The sequence below is a fragment of the Dipteris shenzhenensis genome, chromosome 22 (assembly GCF_047967505.1).
Source record: "Dipteris shenzhenensis isolate YYH24624 ecotype China chromosome 22, Dip_SZ_1.0, whole genome shotgun sequence".
NCBI lineage: Eukaryota > Viridiplantae > Streptophyta > Polypodiopsida > Gleicheniales > Dipteridaceae > Dipteris > Dipteris shenzhenensis.
In genome coordinates, this window is record NC_141617.1 from 19,974,206 (window position 1) to 19,987,597 (window position 13,392).

Here is a 13,392-nt window from a genome sequence, read left to right on the forward strand (position 1 = left end):
GAGGAGACACTACAAGAAAAGAGCATAGACAGCCCTCAAATCTTGGGATATGCTGTATTACTGCTGTTGTATGCAGATGATGTTGTTTTCTTCTCACACACAGCAGAAAAGGTGGGATGGATGATGCATGTACTTCATAAATTTTGTGTGGAAAGTGGCTTTGCTGTTAATGTCAACAAAACAAAGATGATGATAGTCAAAACAGTACAGCCAGCAAACACACCAAATATTATGTACAATGGCCAGCAAATTGAAAGAGTGCAAACTTTCAAATACCTGAGGGTGGATATACCAGCAAATCACAGGTGGAGTGATTGTGTTCAAAGAAGGATTGATGCAGGGTGGGGTAAGTACTATCAGTTTGAGAATGATTGCAGGAATAGTGACACTATAAGATGGGGTATTAGACAAATCCTTTTTGATGCATATGTTGTACAGACAGTGTTATATGGGGTGGAAGTTTGGGGAGGAAGTATCTCAGCATCAAAATGGGATGATATTGAGAAGATGCAAAAATCATTCATCAGAAGGCACTTGGGAATCAAAATTACCACACCCTACTCAATCATGCTTCTAGAGACTGGCACCAAACCAATTGAAATAAGGGCATTGGAAAGAGTTTTCAAATACATCAAGAAGGTCAAGGCCATGGACATACACAGACTACCAAGAAAGGCATGGGAAGCAAGTAGAAGACTTCAAAAAACAAATAAGAGTAAGATACTATCCTCAGAATGGTGGGTAGATATTCATGGCTGGTTCCAAAGGTGGGAAGTTGCCTCATATTTAGATAGCCCCTCAGACAAAATGGATGAGGAGGCACTGCAAAAAGCACTCCTTGAAGCATTGCATCACAAATGGCAATCAGCTAAGAAAAGAGCTAAGTTTGAATACTATTGCATGCTCAAGCAAAGGACAATGTTCAAAGATACATAAGCATGCCCATACCTATTAATGTCAGGCGTAATATTGCAAGTATGCGTACCCGTTCTCATATGCTAGAGGTGGAGAGAGGAGCCTGGGGAGATACTTCAAGAGATCGACGAATTTGCCAAATGTGTGATTTGCAGGACGTGGAGACAGAAGCACATGTTTTATTGACATGCCCACATAAGGAAAGATTTTCAGAATGTCGTAGAGAGGCACTCAAATCTTGTGAGCCTACTCACGCATGTACATCCTCCTATCTTGGGCACATATATTGGTAGGATTCTTAAGCACAGAGAACAATGCACGATGTCATAGGCTATAAAGCAGTGATACTGTGTTACTTTATCACCCCTTCCTCTTTGGAGGACAGAGACTTCCTTTTTTGTATCTTCTCTGATCAGATGAGGTCCCATGGGTCGTTTTTCGGCCCCCAGAGGACGATAATACAACATTCTATTCTATTCTATTCTCTCTCTCCAGGATTCGGGATATGACCAAGGGATCATTTGGGCTGTCATGGCACTTTACGAAGAGTTGCAGGCAGAGTCCGGGTAGGGGCTAGGTGGACAGATGAGATCATGAGCACTATTGGGGTCAAACAGGGGTGTCCTTTATCACCCACTCTATTTGGCCTTTACATAGATGAGCTTGAGACAGTGATGCACGCACAGGAGGGGGCTGGTTGCTCTCTCGCTGGCACGTTGATTGCTTTATGCAGACGATGTGGCTCTTTTGTCTTCCTCTGCAGAGGAACTTCAGAGACACCTTGATGCACTCCAGTATTTTTGTGACTCCCATGATTTGAAGGTCAACGTTGGTAAAATCAAGGTTATGATCTTTAATACATCTCGAGCCATCATGCGCCAGGAGCAGTTCACATTTGATGGGTCACCTGTTGAGATAGTTTCATCATATACATATATGGGGGTTGTCTTCTCCGGGCCCATCTTCACACTGAGACCCGCTATGCAGGCATGCTTGGGCAAAGGATACGCATCATTGGCCAGACTAGAGAGGCAGTGCTTCCGCTCACACTTCCAAGATCCATGGACCAAGGGGCACGGGTGGAGCGACTACAGGTGCTCATGCTATCACGGATGATTCGCCATAAGCCATCAGTTCCTAACCAAATCATACAAGCTGAGTTTGGGTCATCTCCACTACAGCTAGATGCTGCATTTCAGGTTATCACATATATGTACCGAGTCAGAGAGTATGGGGATTACCCTTCTAGACACAGGAGGCTGCCATGGTTGGCATTGTCTTCCTCTATGACACTCTCAGCAGGAGGTGACCAGAGATGCTGGTATGCACGCACAGAGGGATGGTTTCAGGGGTTGGGACTCCACATGGACAGACTCCCTCCCTCCCAATACGGTTTAGCTGCTCCTTTCTCCCCCCTCATATCACACGATGTCAACCAAGTGATCCATGAGGATCTCTTATAGCTACACACATTCTGGACCTGGTTGGCACCGAGCGAACTCCCAGTGAAGCTTAGCTTCTACAGAGATCACTGCTTACATATCACAGATGCGGTTTCATTGATCCACTAGGGTACACACAAATCCATTACCCCACTCATTGAGGATCTCGATTGGGCAGTTCCGGGTCTCTTCACATAGACTTCATATAGAGAGCAGCAGGGCATAGCGTCTACCTAGGGAGAGGCGCTTATGCACATTATGCGATATGCAGGAGGTTGAGACAGAGGAGCACTTCATCTTCAGGTGTCCCATCTATTATGAGATCCGCGAGCGTTTCTACTACCTCTTCAGAGATAGTTATGGGACCTTGTCCCGATTCCTCTCCTATCCAGATCAGAGATGCTTGGTAGGCTTCATTCATGAGGTAGTTAGGCACCGCGAGAGGATACTTCGATCACGCAGACAGGAGCAGACTTCTTCCTTGGCAGACCCCTCCCAGAGCTCTATTACGGAGTTCTTTCAGCCAGATCTCCTGGACCCCCCCGAGACGAGACCTCGACATGATCCGGACTCAGAGCCAGTGACTCAACAGCTCAGACAGAGGGTAGACGCACAAATTACACTCGGGGATATCACCTCCATGTTCACCATCGGAGCCCATCCGACAGGGGTTATTGTAGCCCTTGTCAGGCGTAGAGTTATGACCAGGAGATGTCACAGGAACGCACCCTCGAGTGGCCGACGGGACTCTATCGCCGATTTCCTGCCTCTAGTACCTCATCCACCTCCGATGTCCTGATGAGGAGGATGATGATGATGTGACTGATTTGTAGTTCGATCACCGACATGACTATGTTGTACTTAGTACTTAGAACTATGATTCTACATTGTTTTTACATTATGCATTGGTGTGGATGCTCGTTTAGTAGCTCCACCCTCACAGCTTGATTGTACCAGGGTTTCACAGTCTCATAGACCCATCGGTCTTCCGAAGACTTTAATAAACTTTCTCTCTCTCCCTCTCTCTCTCTCTCTCTCTCTCCCTCTCTCACTTGCATTGTATTGCGTAGCACTTAGATGATATTCGACGATGCCTCTTCTTTGTGGCACGTTGATTTTGTGCTATCTTGTACGCAGAGTTCTTGATGTCCCATGGGCCCATTTTGGCCTTTAGTGGACAATAATACACTTTCTTTCTTTCTTTCTTTCTCTCTCTCTCTCTCTCTCTCTCTCTCACACACACACACTCTTCCAAGATCACCGGACCAAGTCTCTTCTCTTTCACTCCTTGGTCTGCCCAAGAGGCACGTATAGCAGTCCTTGCTAGGAGCCTTGATCTATTAGAGGTAGACTAGGCTCAAGTGAAGAGGATCTAGGTTCACTTATTGTCACAGATGATCCGAAGTAAGCCATCCGTCTCACACTAGGTCATTTTGACTGAGTACGGGTCCCCCAACTACAACTTGATGCAGCATTCCACGTGACCACATACCTTCGCCAAGTCAAGGATTATGGTTCCTCGACTTCAGGCCGACGCAGGTTACCATCCCTTGCCCTATCTACATCCATGACAGTAGCAACTCAAGGTGATCAAAGGTATTTGTATGTCCATACATGCAAATGGTTTGAGAGTTTTGGACTCCATATGGACAGATTGCTCAACTTTCTATACAGCCTTGAGGTCCCCTCTATTTTGCTAACCAGGTTATTCGAGAGGATCTCATAGCTACACGCATACAAGGCGTGGTTAGCCCCTAGTGAGCTTCCTATAAAGCTCAGCTTCGATAGAGGTCACTGGTTGCGGGTATCAAGAGGGCTTCACGACCCGGCAAGCTACACATAGATACACCCTTCCCCACTCTTCGAAGATGGCGATTGGGCAGTTATGTGTTTCCTCACACAAACTACACATTAAGATTAGACAGGCTGAGGACATACCTAGAGAGAGGCCACATATGCACTCTGTGATCTACAAGAGATTGCGTCAAAGGAGCACTTTTCTTATAGATGCCTGTGTACTATTGATTTGAAGTCATTACCATTGTCTTTTCCGAGATGGATTTGGATCCTTCTCAGCGTCTTCTCACCCAGATCAAAGACATTTGGCGACCTTGATTCATGAGGCCATATGACACAGAGACCAACTTTTCACAGCACATAGACAAGATAAAGGTGCTCAGCTATGACTCCACCAAGAGTGTAATCACTGAGTTTTCCTGTTGGATAGCATGCACTAGCAGGCTTCACAAAGATGGCATAGCCAAGGCCCAAAGTGAGAGATAAGACAAACCCATCAGTGTGTTGATGCAAAGACCGGCTTGGGGTTCTTCCCCCTTGTTCACTAGACCAAAGACAGTCAATGGGTGTGATAATGGCACTTGTACAATGCAAAGCCACAGCTGGAGACCATAGCGGACCGTGCATACTGACAGATGCCAGTGCTCTATCATGGGTTTCATGCCTCCGCAGCCTCGTCCAGCACCGGAGCCTCTCTCTGCCGAGACCCTCTTATCCATTCTCAGCCACCTGGTGCACTTAGTTCCTCGGACAGCAGACAAAAACATAGCAATGCCACACCGCAGTTCCCATCCTCTCCTTTATGTTTGTGTGCAGATGCCGCTTAGAGGCTCCACCCATTCAGCTCATTGTATCTCGTTTTTTCAGTCTCATAGACCTTCATTTTTTCAAATACTTTAATAAGCTTGCTTTCTTTCTTCCTTCCTTTCTCTCTCTCACTTGTAGGAATTCATATGTACAGGGTGTGCATTCTTGCTATCCATGTTAATGTATAGCCGGAATTCCTTACATCTCTACTCCACAAGGCTCTTTCCATGTGTTTTGTAAAAGGTTGCGAAAGAAGTGGCTCTACATGTATGTATACACAAATAGGCAAACTTTTCATAGGTTTGGGAGAAAAACCGTTTCTCTAACAAAAAACATATTTGCTCACTTATGAATTAAAAAAAAGTGTGCTAGTGTTAAAAATAGTAAGAGCTCACAAAGGATACCAAAACTATAATGCACACATATACGAAAAAACAAAACAAATGCAAAAAAAAGGCTTGCAAATCTAGAACAGAATTGTTCCTCATCTAAATCAAACTAACTCACCACTCATGTCAACATTGCGAAATGTCCGAAGCTCTTTGGCAAAATCATTGAGGCGAGCAACAGATTCCCTCCGATACTTCCTATCTATACCAGACACTAAAGAGTCCCCTTCAGTACCCCCAAAAGAGGGCAAGCTTATTCTTGGCAATTGTCTGTTTCTTCCCACCATTTTCACCAAGGCTGGAAACACAATTACAAACCTCCAAGAATCATCGTTCAGAAAAACAAAGCTTTGCATCATTAAAATACAAATTTAGTTAAAGACATATCAAACAGTGAACAGCATACAATCAAGCATGCATATTATTACACATGAGCCACAGGAAACATCTTATAGCCAAAAACAAAAGTGCAATAACCATACATAAGCTTCATAGCTCCAATGAGTGCATTCTGAACTAGGACAGTACATTTGGAGTGTTAATAAATTAAAAAGCTTGCATTTTATAGCAGCTGTCAAATGACGTCACAGATAACAATCCATAGGCCCTTTATCCAAAGGTATTGTGTACGGTATAAGATGTAGCTTATATAACATCCACATGAAATTTCAAGACAACAATTTAAAAGCCCCTGCACAATAGTAACCATTAAAGTCCAGACTAGGCTAAATTATTTTAGTACTATGTTGTAGGGACACCTAAAGCAGAAAAATATTGCCTCGGAAATTGCATCAATAACGCCTGTTGTCAATTGGTGAGCTTTTTTTTTTAATGAAAATTTGGTGAGCTCTTGATCCAAACGTAGTGCCAATGCTCCAAGCAAAATGTGGGAGCTATGCCTCAGCCCTGAAGGAGATATGGGTACTACTGTAATACAATTTCAAGCTGCCATGATGCCTCAATTAACAAGCATTACAGCAAACCAATCAGCAAGGGCAGAGATCTATTACACAGATGTCAGTGTCTTGCACAAAAAAACAGTCTGACCTATTGGACTCCTGTCAAAAGGAACCTTCATGTCTTGAATTTATGCAGTACTCATATGACATGCCCTATCATTGGCCTTTGATGTTTCAGCTAACCAAGCAATAATGTACAAAGAAAGAAAGAAAGAAAGATCTATTAACATCCGCAGAAAGCCTCGCGGGCTTATGGGACAAAGTGCAAAACATAAATCCTTACATCATCTGGATAAACATCTGGATAAACCAGAGAGGGTCGAGGAGTGCACATGGCAACTCAGCTCGAGCTTATTAAAGCACAATTCTAAGTTGTAGTCCTATATCAGGAAGGCCTTCATTACATCAGTTTAAGACTGAGGGTCTTTAGAATTAGATTTGAAATCTTGGATTAATGCTATTCCATCTCGATAGACTGCCCATTTTCCAGCTTTACGTGCATCCTTGACTTTGGTGAGTTCACTATTCCTTTGTTTGAGCTGAGTCGGAGTGAGCTCCTCAGATATCCATATCTTTGTACCCTCTCCCCGACACATTTGCTTTGGCTTTCGTGTCACCAAGAACAGCTCTTCGATCACCACATTTGCTTTGGCTTTCGTGTCACCCTCTGAAAATCTGAGTCGGGACTCCTTCCTCTAGTTTTTCTGATCCGTCGTCTTCTTTCCGCAGTCCTTCGCAAAATGACCTGGTGTGTCACAATAGAAGCACTTCTTCTTCTACTTCCTCTTGGAAGTATCCTCGTCACTAGAGTCGTCTTTCTTGGACTTGCCACCGTTAGGCTTGCCCTTTCCTTCGCCAGCAATGCCTTGTCATCTTTGTCGTTGTTGTAGAGCTTCTCCCTAGCTTCTTCCTATAGCAGTAATGGACCCAACTCCTCAAAAGTCAAAGGTTTGGTCCTCTATCCTGCTGTCACAGTCGTAACAAAGCTTTTGAAGCTCCGAGGTAGCCTCCTCAATACCATCAAGGCCAAATGGCACGAGGCCGCCTTCTGACCAACTAATGCCAGTTGATCCCTCACCACCTTGACCTCTGTCAAGTGGTTATGTACCGAATCTCCCTCATCCATATCAAGATTGTAGAGCTGATGCTAAAGAAGCAAGATCCGGGATGTGTTGTCTATCCCGTACAGATCCTTCAAAGTGACCCACGCCTCTACTGACGTCTCGGCCATCTGGATGTGAGGAAGCATAGAGTCCGCCGTAGTCCCTATGGTCAATGCCAGGGCATGGGCATCTCTGTCTTCCCAAGCTTCAAGCTCCTCTCCGTCTACTGCAATGAGTACATTACCCTGTCTATCCACCATGTCCTCCGGCTTCGCCTCCACTCCCGTTGTCAATTTCCACAGCTTTCGAGCCACTAAATGACTCCAGATCTTTACCTTTCAGATCGGGTAGTTTGTCCGGTCCAGTTTCCAGGACTCTCCAAAGTTAGGGATGGTGAAAGAAAGAAATATGGGGGAGGAGGAAGGGAGAGCAGGGGCTGAAGAGGCTGAAGAGGTCGACATCTCTGCTGCTAAACCACACAGCAAAGTCGATCAAACTCAACCTTCACTAGACTAGAACTCCTTACGCACCTAACTGAACCTGAGTCACCCTCCTTCTCGCAAGGGTACTATCCTCCAGTCGTGGAAGTCGATTCCCAAGAGCTTCTAAATCACAATCGTCCTTCAGCAAGGTCCCTACCTACCAAGTTAGAAATGACCCAATAGAGGGTACGCACAGCGGAAGACTGATAGAATTGCCCTGGAGCTCACACAGTGTGGTGTGAGGTGTGGAATCACAAACTTCTTAAACTTATGTGCATAGGATAGATGTGCAAGGACTCTGGTAACCCATCTTCTTCTGATGATAAAAAGAGAAAGAAGAAGATCAAGTGCTTCTATTGCAACAAGGCAGGGCACAAGCAGAATGAGTGCCGAAAGAAGATTGCAAATGAGAAGAACGGAGTAAAGAAAGAGTCCAGCAACAACGCGCAAGCAGCACCAATAGAGCTGTTCGTCGCAATTGAGGAGATTTGCACGGAGGCAGTTCATGTACCTGCGGATGAACCGTGGATCACTGACAGTGGTGCATCGCGCCACATGACCAGTCGGAAGGATTGGTATACCTCTCTACAGCCGGTAGGGGATGACATCCTGGTAGCAGTCGGCAATGATGCAAAATGTCCAGCAAAAGGAAAAGGTATGATTGCTCTCAAGTCAGATGGAGTTGTAAAACAGTTGTCTGATGTTTTTTATGTGCCAGATATCAAGAAGAACTTGTTGTCCGTTTCTGCGATCACGGATCGGGACCTCAAAGTTCAATTCGATAAGAATGGTGCACGGATCCTGGATCTTCAAGGAAAGGTCGTTGGTAAAGGTACACGGCGCAACAACATTTACAAACTCTCAGCTTTCAGTGCTCGAGCGGATGTGAAGAACACTAAGCTGTGGCATGAGAGGTTTGGTCATCTAAACCTTAGTTCTTTGAAGGAGATGCATAAAAGTGGAATGATTGCAGACCTACCAGAAATTTCAGACCTGCCCGATGTATGTGAAGCTTGCATGATGGGCAAGCAGCATCGGCAGCCCTTTCCTAAAGAGGCCAGCAGGGCAAAGGCTTCTCTAAAGCTCGTTCACACGGACCTCTGCGGAAAGATGGAGACGAAAGCTTTGGGTGGTTCCTACTACTTCATGACGATGATCGACGACTACAGTAGAAGGATATGGATATACTTCCTGAAGACGAAAGACGAGGCTTTCAGTAGGTTCAAGGAATGGCATGTAATGGTCGAGAAAGAATCGGGAAGGAAGGTGAAGAAGTTGAGATCAGACAGAGGTGGAGAGTTCACATCGACTGAATTCGAAAGTTACTGCAAAAGTCACGGGATCAAGAGACAGAAACCCCCGCCACATACATCACAGCAAAATGGAGTAGCAGAACGCAAGATGCGCGTCATCTATGAAATGGGCCGGAGTATGATGAAAGGGAAAGATTTGCCAAAGACTTTCTGGGCTGAAGCATGTAACACTGCAGTCTACATCCTCAATCGTAGCTACACGAAGGCTGTGAACGGGATGACTCCACTGCAAGCCTTTTCTGGTAAGAAACCTTCAGCTGCACATTTCAGAGTTTTGGATGTGACTGTTTTGTGCATGTCCCTGATGCTACCAGGACCAAATGGGAACCGAAGAGCCGCAAGTGTATTTTCTTGGGCTACAGTGAAGAGACGAAGGGTTACCGTCTCTATAACCCTGTTACCAAGAAGGTAATTGTAAGTCGCGATGTGATCTTCTCAGAACAACCGCATCAATTGGAGGAGGATGCTTCCTTCCCAGACAACCAGGACCAAGATATCCATCCAGTACTGCCACCAGTAGCAGACCGAACTCCCCCAACGGTGCTTGGGAGGATTCAAGACAAAGAAGATGAAGAAGAGCTTGCAGAACCACAACGGCAACGGCCATTCCCGAAGTGGGTAAAGCAGCTTTTGGACAGCAGAGAACCTCCAGCCATTGAGGAGGAACCATCCGAACACCGCCAGTCCAAGAGATTAGAGGAGCAAGAAAGGGGCGCAAGAACACTTGGTCAACTATGCTTTGATGACAGAAGTGATCCGTGCTGATGAACCCAAGTGTCTTGAAGAACAAGGCGATGATAGGTGGATGGAGGCTATGCAGTCGGAGTATGGCTCCATAATGAAGAACAACACTTGGGACCTTGTGGATCGACCACCAAAACGCAAGGTAATCGGAACCAAGTGGGTGTACAAGACCAAGTACAAGTCCGACGGCACGTTGGATAAGTACAAGGCTCGGCTCGTGGCAAAAGGATTTGCACAGGTACATAGTTTTGATTATCAAGATACTTTTGCTCCCACACCTCAACTAACCACAACTAACCACAATTCACAGTGTTTTGGCTTTAGCTGCCCAGGGAAGTTGGCCCGTGTTTCAGATGGATGTGAAATCCGCCTTTCTGAATGGAGATCTCAAGAATGAGGTATACGTGAAACAACCACCAGGTTTTGAGATCCCCGGTTCAGAAGGTAAAGTCTGCAAACTGAAGAAGGCACTTTACGGACTGAAATAGGCCCCACGAGCGTGGTACCAGCGAATTGATGCCTACTTTCTGCAAAACGGGTTCAGGAGAAGCCCATCTGATGCAAATTTGTATATCTTCAAAGAAGGAGGCAGGTGTATGATCGTGGTCCTTTATGTGGACGACCTTGTCATAACAGGGAACCAAGAAGAGAAGATCTCGCAGACGACGCATTTGCTAGGAAGAGAGTTTGAAATGACAGACCTCGGACTGATGCATTTCTGTTTGGGGATTGAAGTTTGGTAGGAGCCGAAACAGATCTTCATTTCACAGCCGAAGTATGCTAGAGAGATACTGAAGGCATTTGGCATGGCTGAGTGCAAGACAGTTGGTACCCCTATGGAGGTCGCGAAGCTCTCAAACGAGAATTCATCACCACTGGTGAACGAAGCGAAGTACAGAAGGCTTGTGGGCAGCTTGATTTACCTATGCAACACACGGCCAGACATTAGTTTTGCGACTGGTGTACTAAGCAGGTTTTCCAATAAGCCCCGGGAGAACCATTGGAGGGCAGGGCAGGGATGCGGGTGCAGAAATACATCAAAGGCACACTTGATTATGGCATCACCTATACCAAGGGCAACATCTTGACCGGATTCTGTGACTCGGATTGGGCAGGAGACGTGAACAACATGAGATCAGTGACAAGGTGCTGTTTCTCACTTGGATCTGGAGTGAGAGGGGGAAGAGTGGAGGAAGGGAGCAAGAGAGTGAGAGTCAGAGAGAGACACACTAGTGTGGGTGTGAAGTGAAGAGTGAGCCACACCACAAACTCACTTATGTTTTTATTAGGATTAGGTTTACCCTATGACTGTCTTAAGACAGTCATAGGTGTCCTATCTTTAATTCTTTTAATTAAGGGTAGGCAATGTGCCTTTACCCCAACAACCTCCCACCTAAAGGCCAATTTGCCTGAAGGGGAGAAAAGAATAAAAATTACAGCAATATACAGTTACTGTATACTAGACCATAAAGTAAGAATGGTCTCATCCTAATCCCATGATGTGGCGGCAATGTGCAAACCGCTCTGTAGGCAAGCTCTTAGTGAGCAAATCTGCAAGATTATCATCAGTATGTACTTTCACAAGCTCAAGACGCTTGTCTTCCAGTACCTCCCTGATGAAATGATATTTCACTTCTATGTGCTTGGTCTTCTGATGAAAGACCGGATTCTTTGCCAACATGATAGCACTCTGACTATCACAATGTTAAACTGGCATATCTCCTGTAATGCCCAAATCTCCCACCAGCCGAGTAAGCCATATTGCTTCCTTGCAAGCCTCAGTGGCTGCAACATATTCAGCTTCTGTGGTTGACAATGCAACGCATTTCTGCAACCGAGACACCCATGATATAGCACCTCCTGCAAATGTGAAAATATAACCGGTAGTAGACTTTCGGTTATCTGCATTCCCTGCATAGTCTGAATCTGTAAAACCATGCACCAATGCATCCTGCCTACCATAGCATATGCACAAGTCTTTGGTACCTTTGAGATACCTCAAGACACCTTTCACTGCTTCCCAATGCCGCTTGCCTGGATTTGCCATATACCTGCTGATGACTCCCACCGCAAAAGCAATATCCGGACGAGTGGCAACCATGGCATACATCAAAGATCCAACTGCAGATGCATACGGAACTTTGGCCATTTCAGCCTTATCATCATCTGATCTGGGGCTGTCCTTACTGCTGAGTTTTAAATGTGGAGGCAACGGGGTACTAATGGACTTCCCCCCCTCCATGTTAAACCTCTGCAGTACTTTGTCAATATACTCTTTCTGTGACAGAAACAAAAGTCCCTTGGACCTGTCACGAGTAATACGCATGCCAAGAATATGATTTGCATCACCCAAGTCTTTCATGTCAAAAGACTTATGCAGTTGTTTCTTCAAAGCACTAATCTCATGCTGAGATTTACTGGCAATAAGCATGTCATCCACATATAGAATGAGTAGCATCAAACTGCCACCCTTTGCCCGTTTGGTGTACAAGCAATGATCGGTCTCACACCGATGATACCCTTGGGACTGCATGAAGGCATCAAACTTCTTGTACCATTCTCTTGGCGCCTGCTTGAGTCCATACAAGCTCCTTTTGAGCTTACACACAAGCTGTTCTTTCCCTTTAACAGCATATCCCTCTGGCTGACTCATATAGATCTCATCATGGAGATCTCCGTGAAGAAAAGCTGTCTTCACATCCATCTGACATAAATCCATGTCATCATGAGCAACAAGAGCCAACACTGCTCTCAAAGTAGTCATCTTGACTACAGGTGAAAAAATCTCATCAAAGTCAATGCCCTTCTCCTGCTTAAATCCCTTGGCAACCAATCTGGCCTTATACCGAGATAAAGCATTTGAATCCACTTTGACTTTGTAAACCCACTTGCATGGCAAAACCTTTCTGCCTGCAGGTAACTGCACCAAGTCCCATGTATCATTTTGAAGTAGGGAGTCCATTTCTGACTGCATGGCTTTCTCCCACTTCTTTTTCTCTGTTCTTCCCATAGCTTCCTTGAAGCTGGAAGGCTCACCACAATCTGTCAGCATAATAAAATCAGCCACATTATTGGCTCCTGGAACAAACCTGGCAGGAGGCCGTTGTGCACGGGTGCTCCTCCTCACAAAATGTTCAGGATTAGGCTGCTGTCCAGCCTGTTCTTCATGCATGACGGGTGGCTGTACCACCATATCTGGCTGTTCTACAGCCCCATCTGTTGGCACATCCAGTGGTGCATCATTGGCAAAATTATCTGGCTGACTGTCAGCCTGTATACCCTCTTGAACAGGGTGATCTGCAGCAGGCTGCTGCTGCATATAAATGGGCATTTTTTGCTGTCCAACATCATCATAAATAACCCTCCTGTATTCCACAGGTTGCACGGGTTCCTTGTGTACACTATCTTCTTTAAAGATGACATCATTGCTGCGTATAATCT

The 13,392-nt window shown here is 45.5% G+C and overlaps 1 protein-coding gene across 2 annotated transcripts in view; it reads right to left on the bottom strand.

Annotated features, from left to right (window-relative positions):
• LOC147887847 (uncharacterized) overlaps positions 1–13,392 on the bottom strand; it is a 206,332-nt gene that overhangs the window by 125,941 nt on the left and 66,999 nt on the right. For both annotated transcript variants that reach the window (XM_087393203.1, XM_087393204.1), the window contains exon 4: positions 5,469–5,648. In XM_087393203.1, coding sequence (XP_087249329.1) covers positions 5,469–5,648 — 180 coding nt within the window. The remainder of the gene's footprint in view (positions 1–5,468; positions 5,649–13,392) is intronic.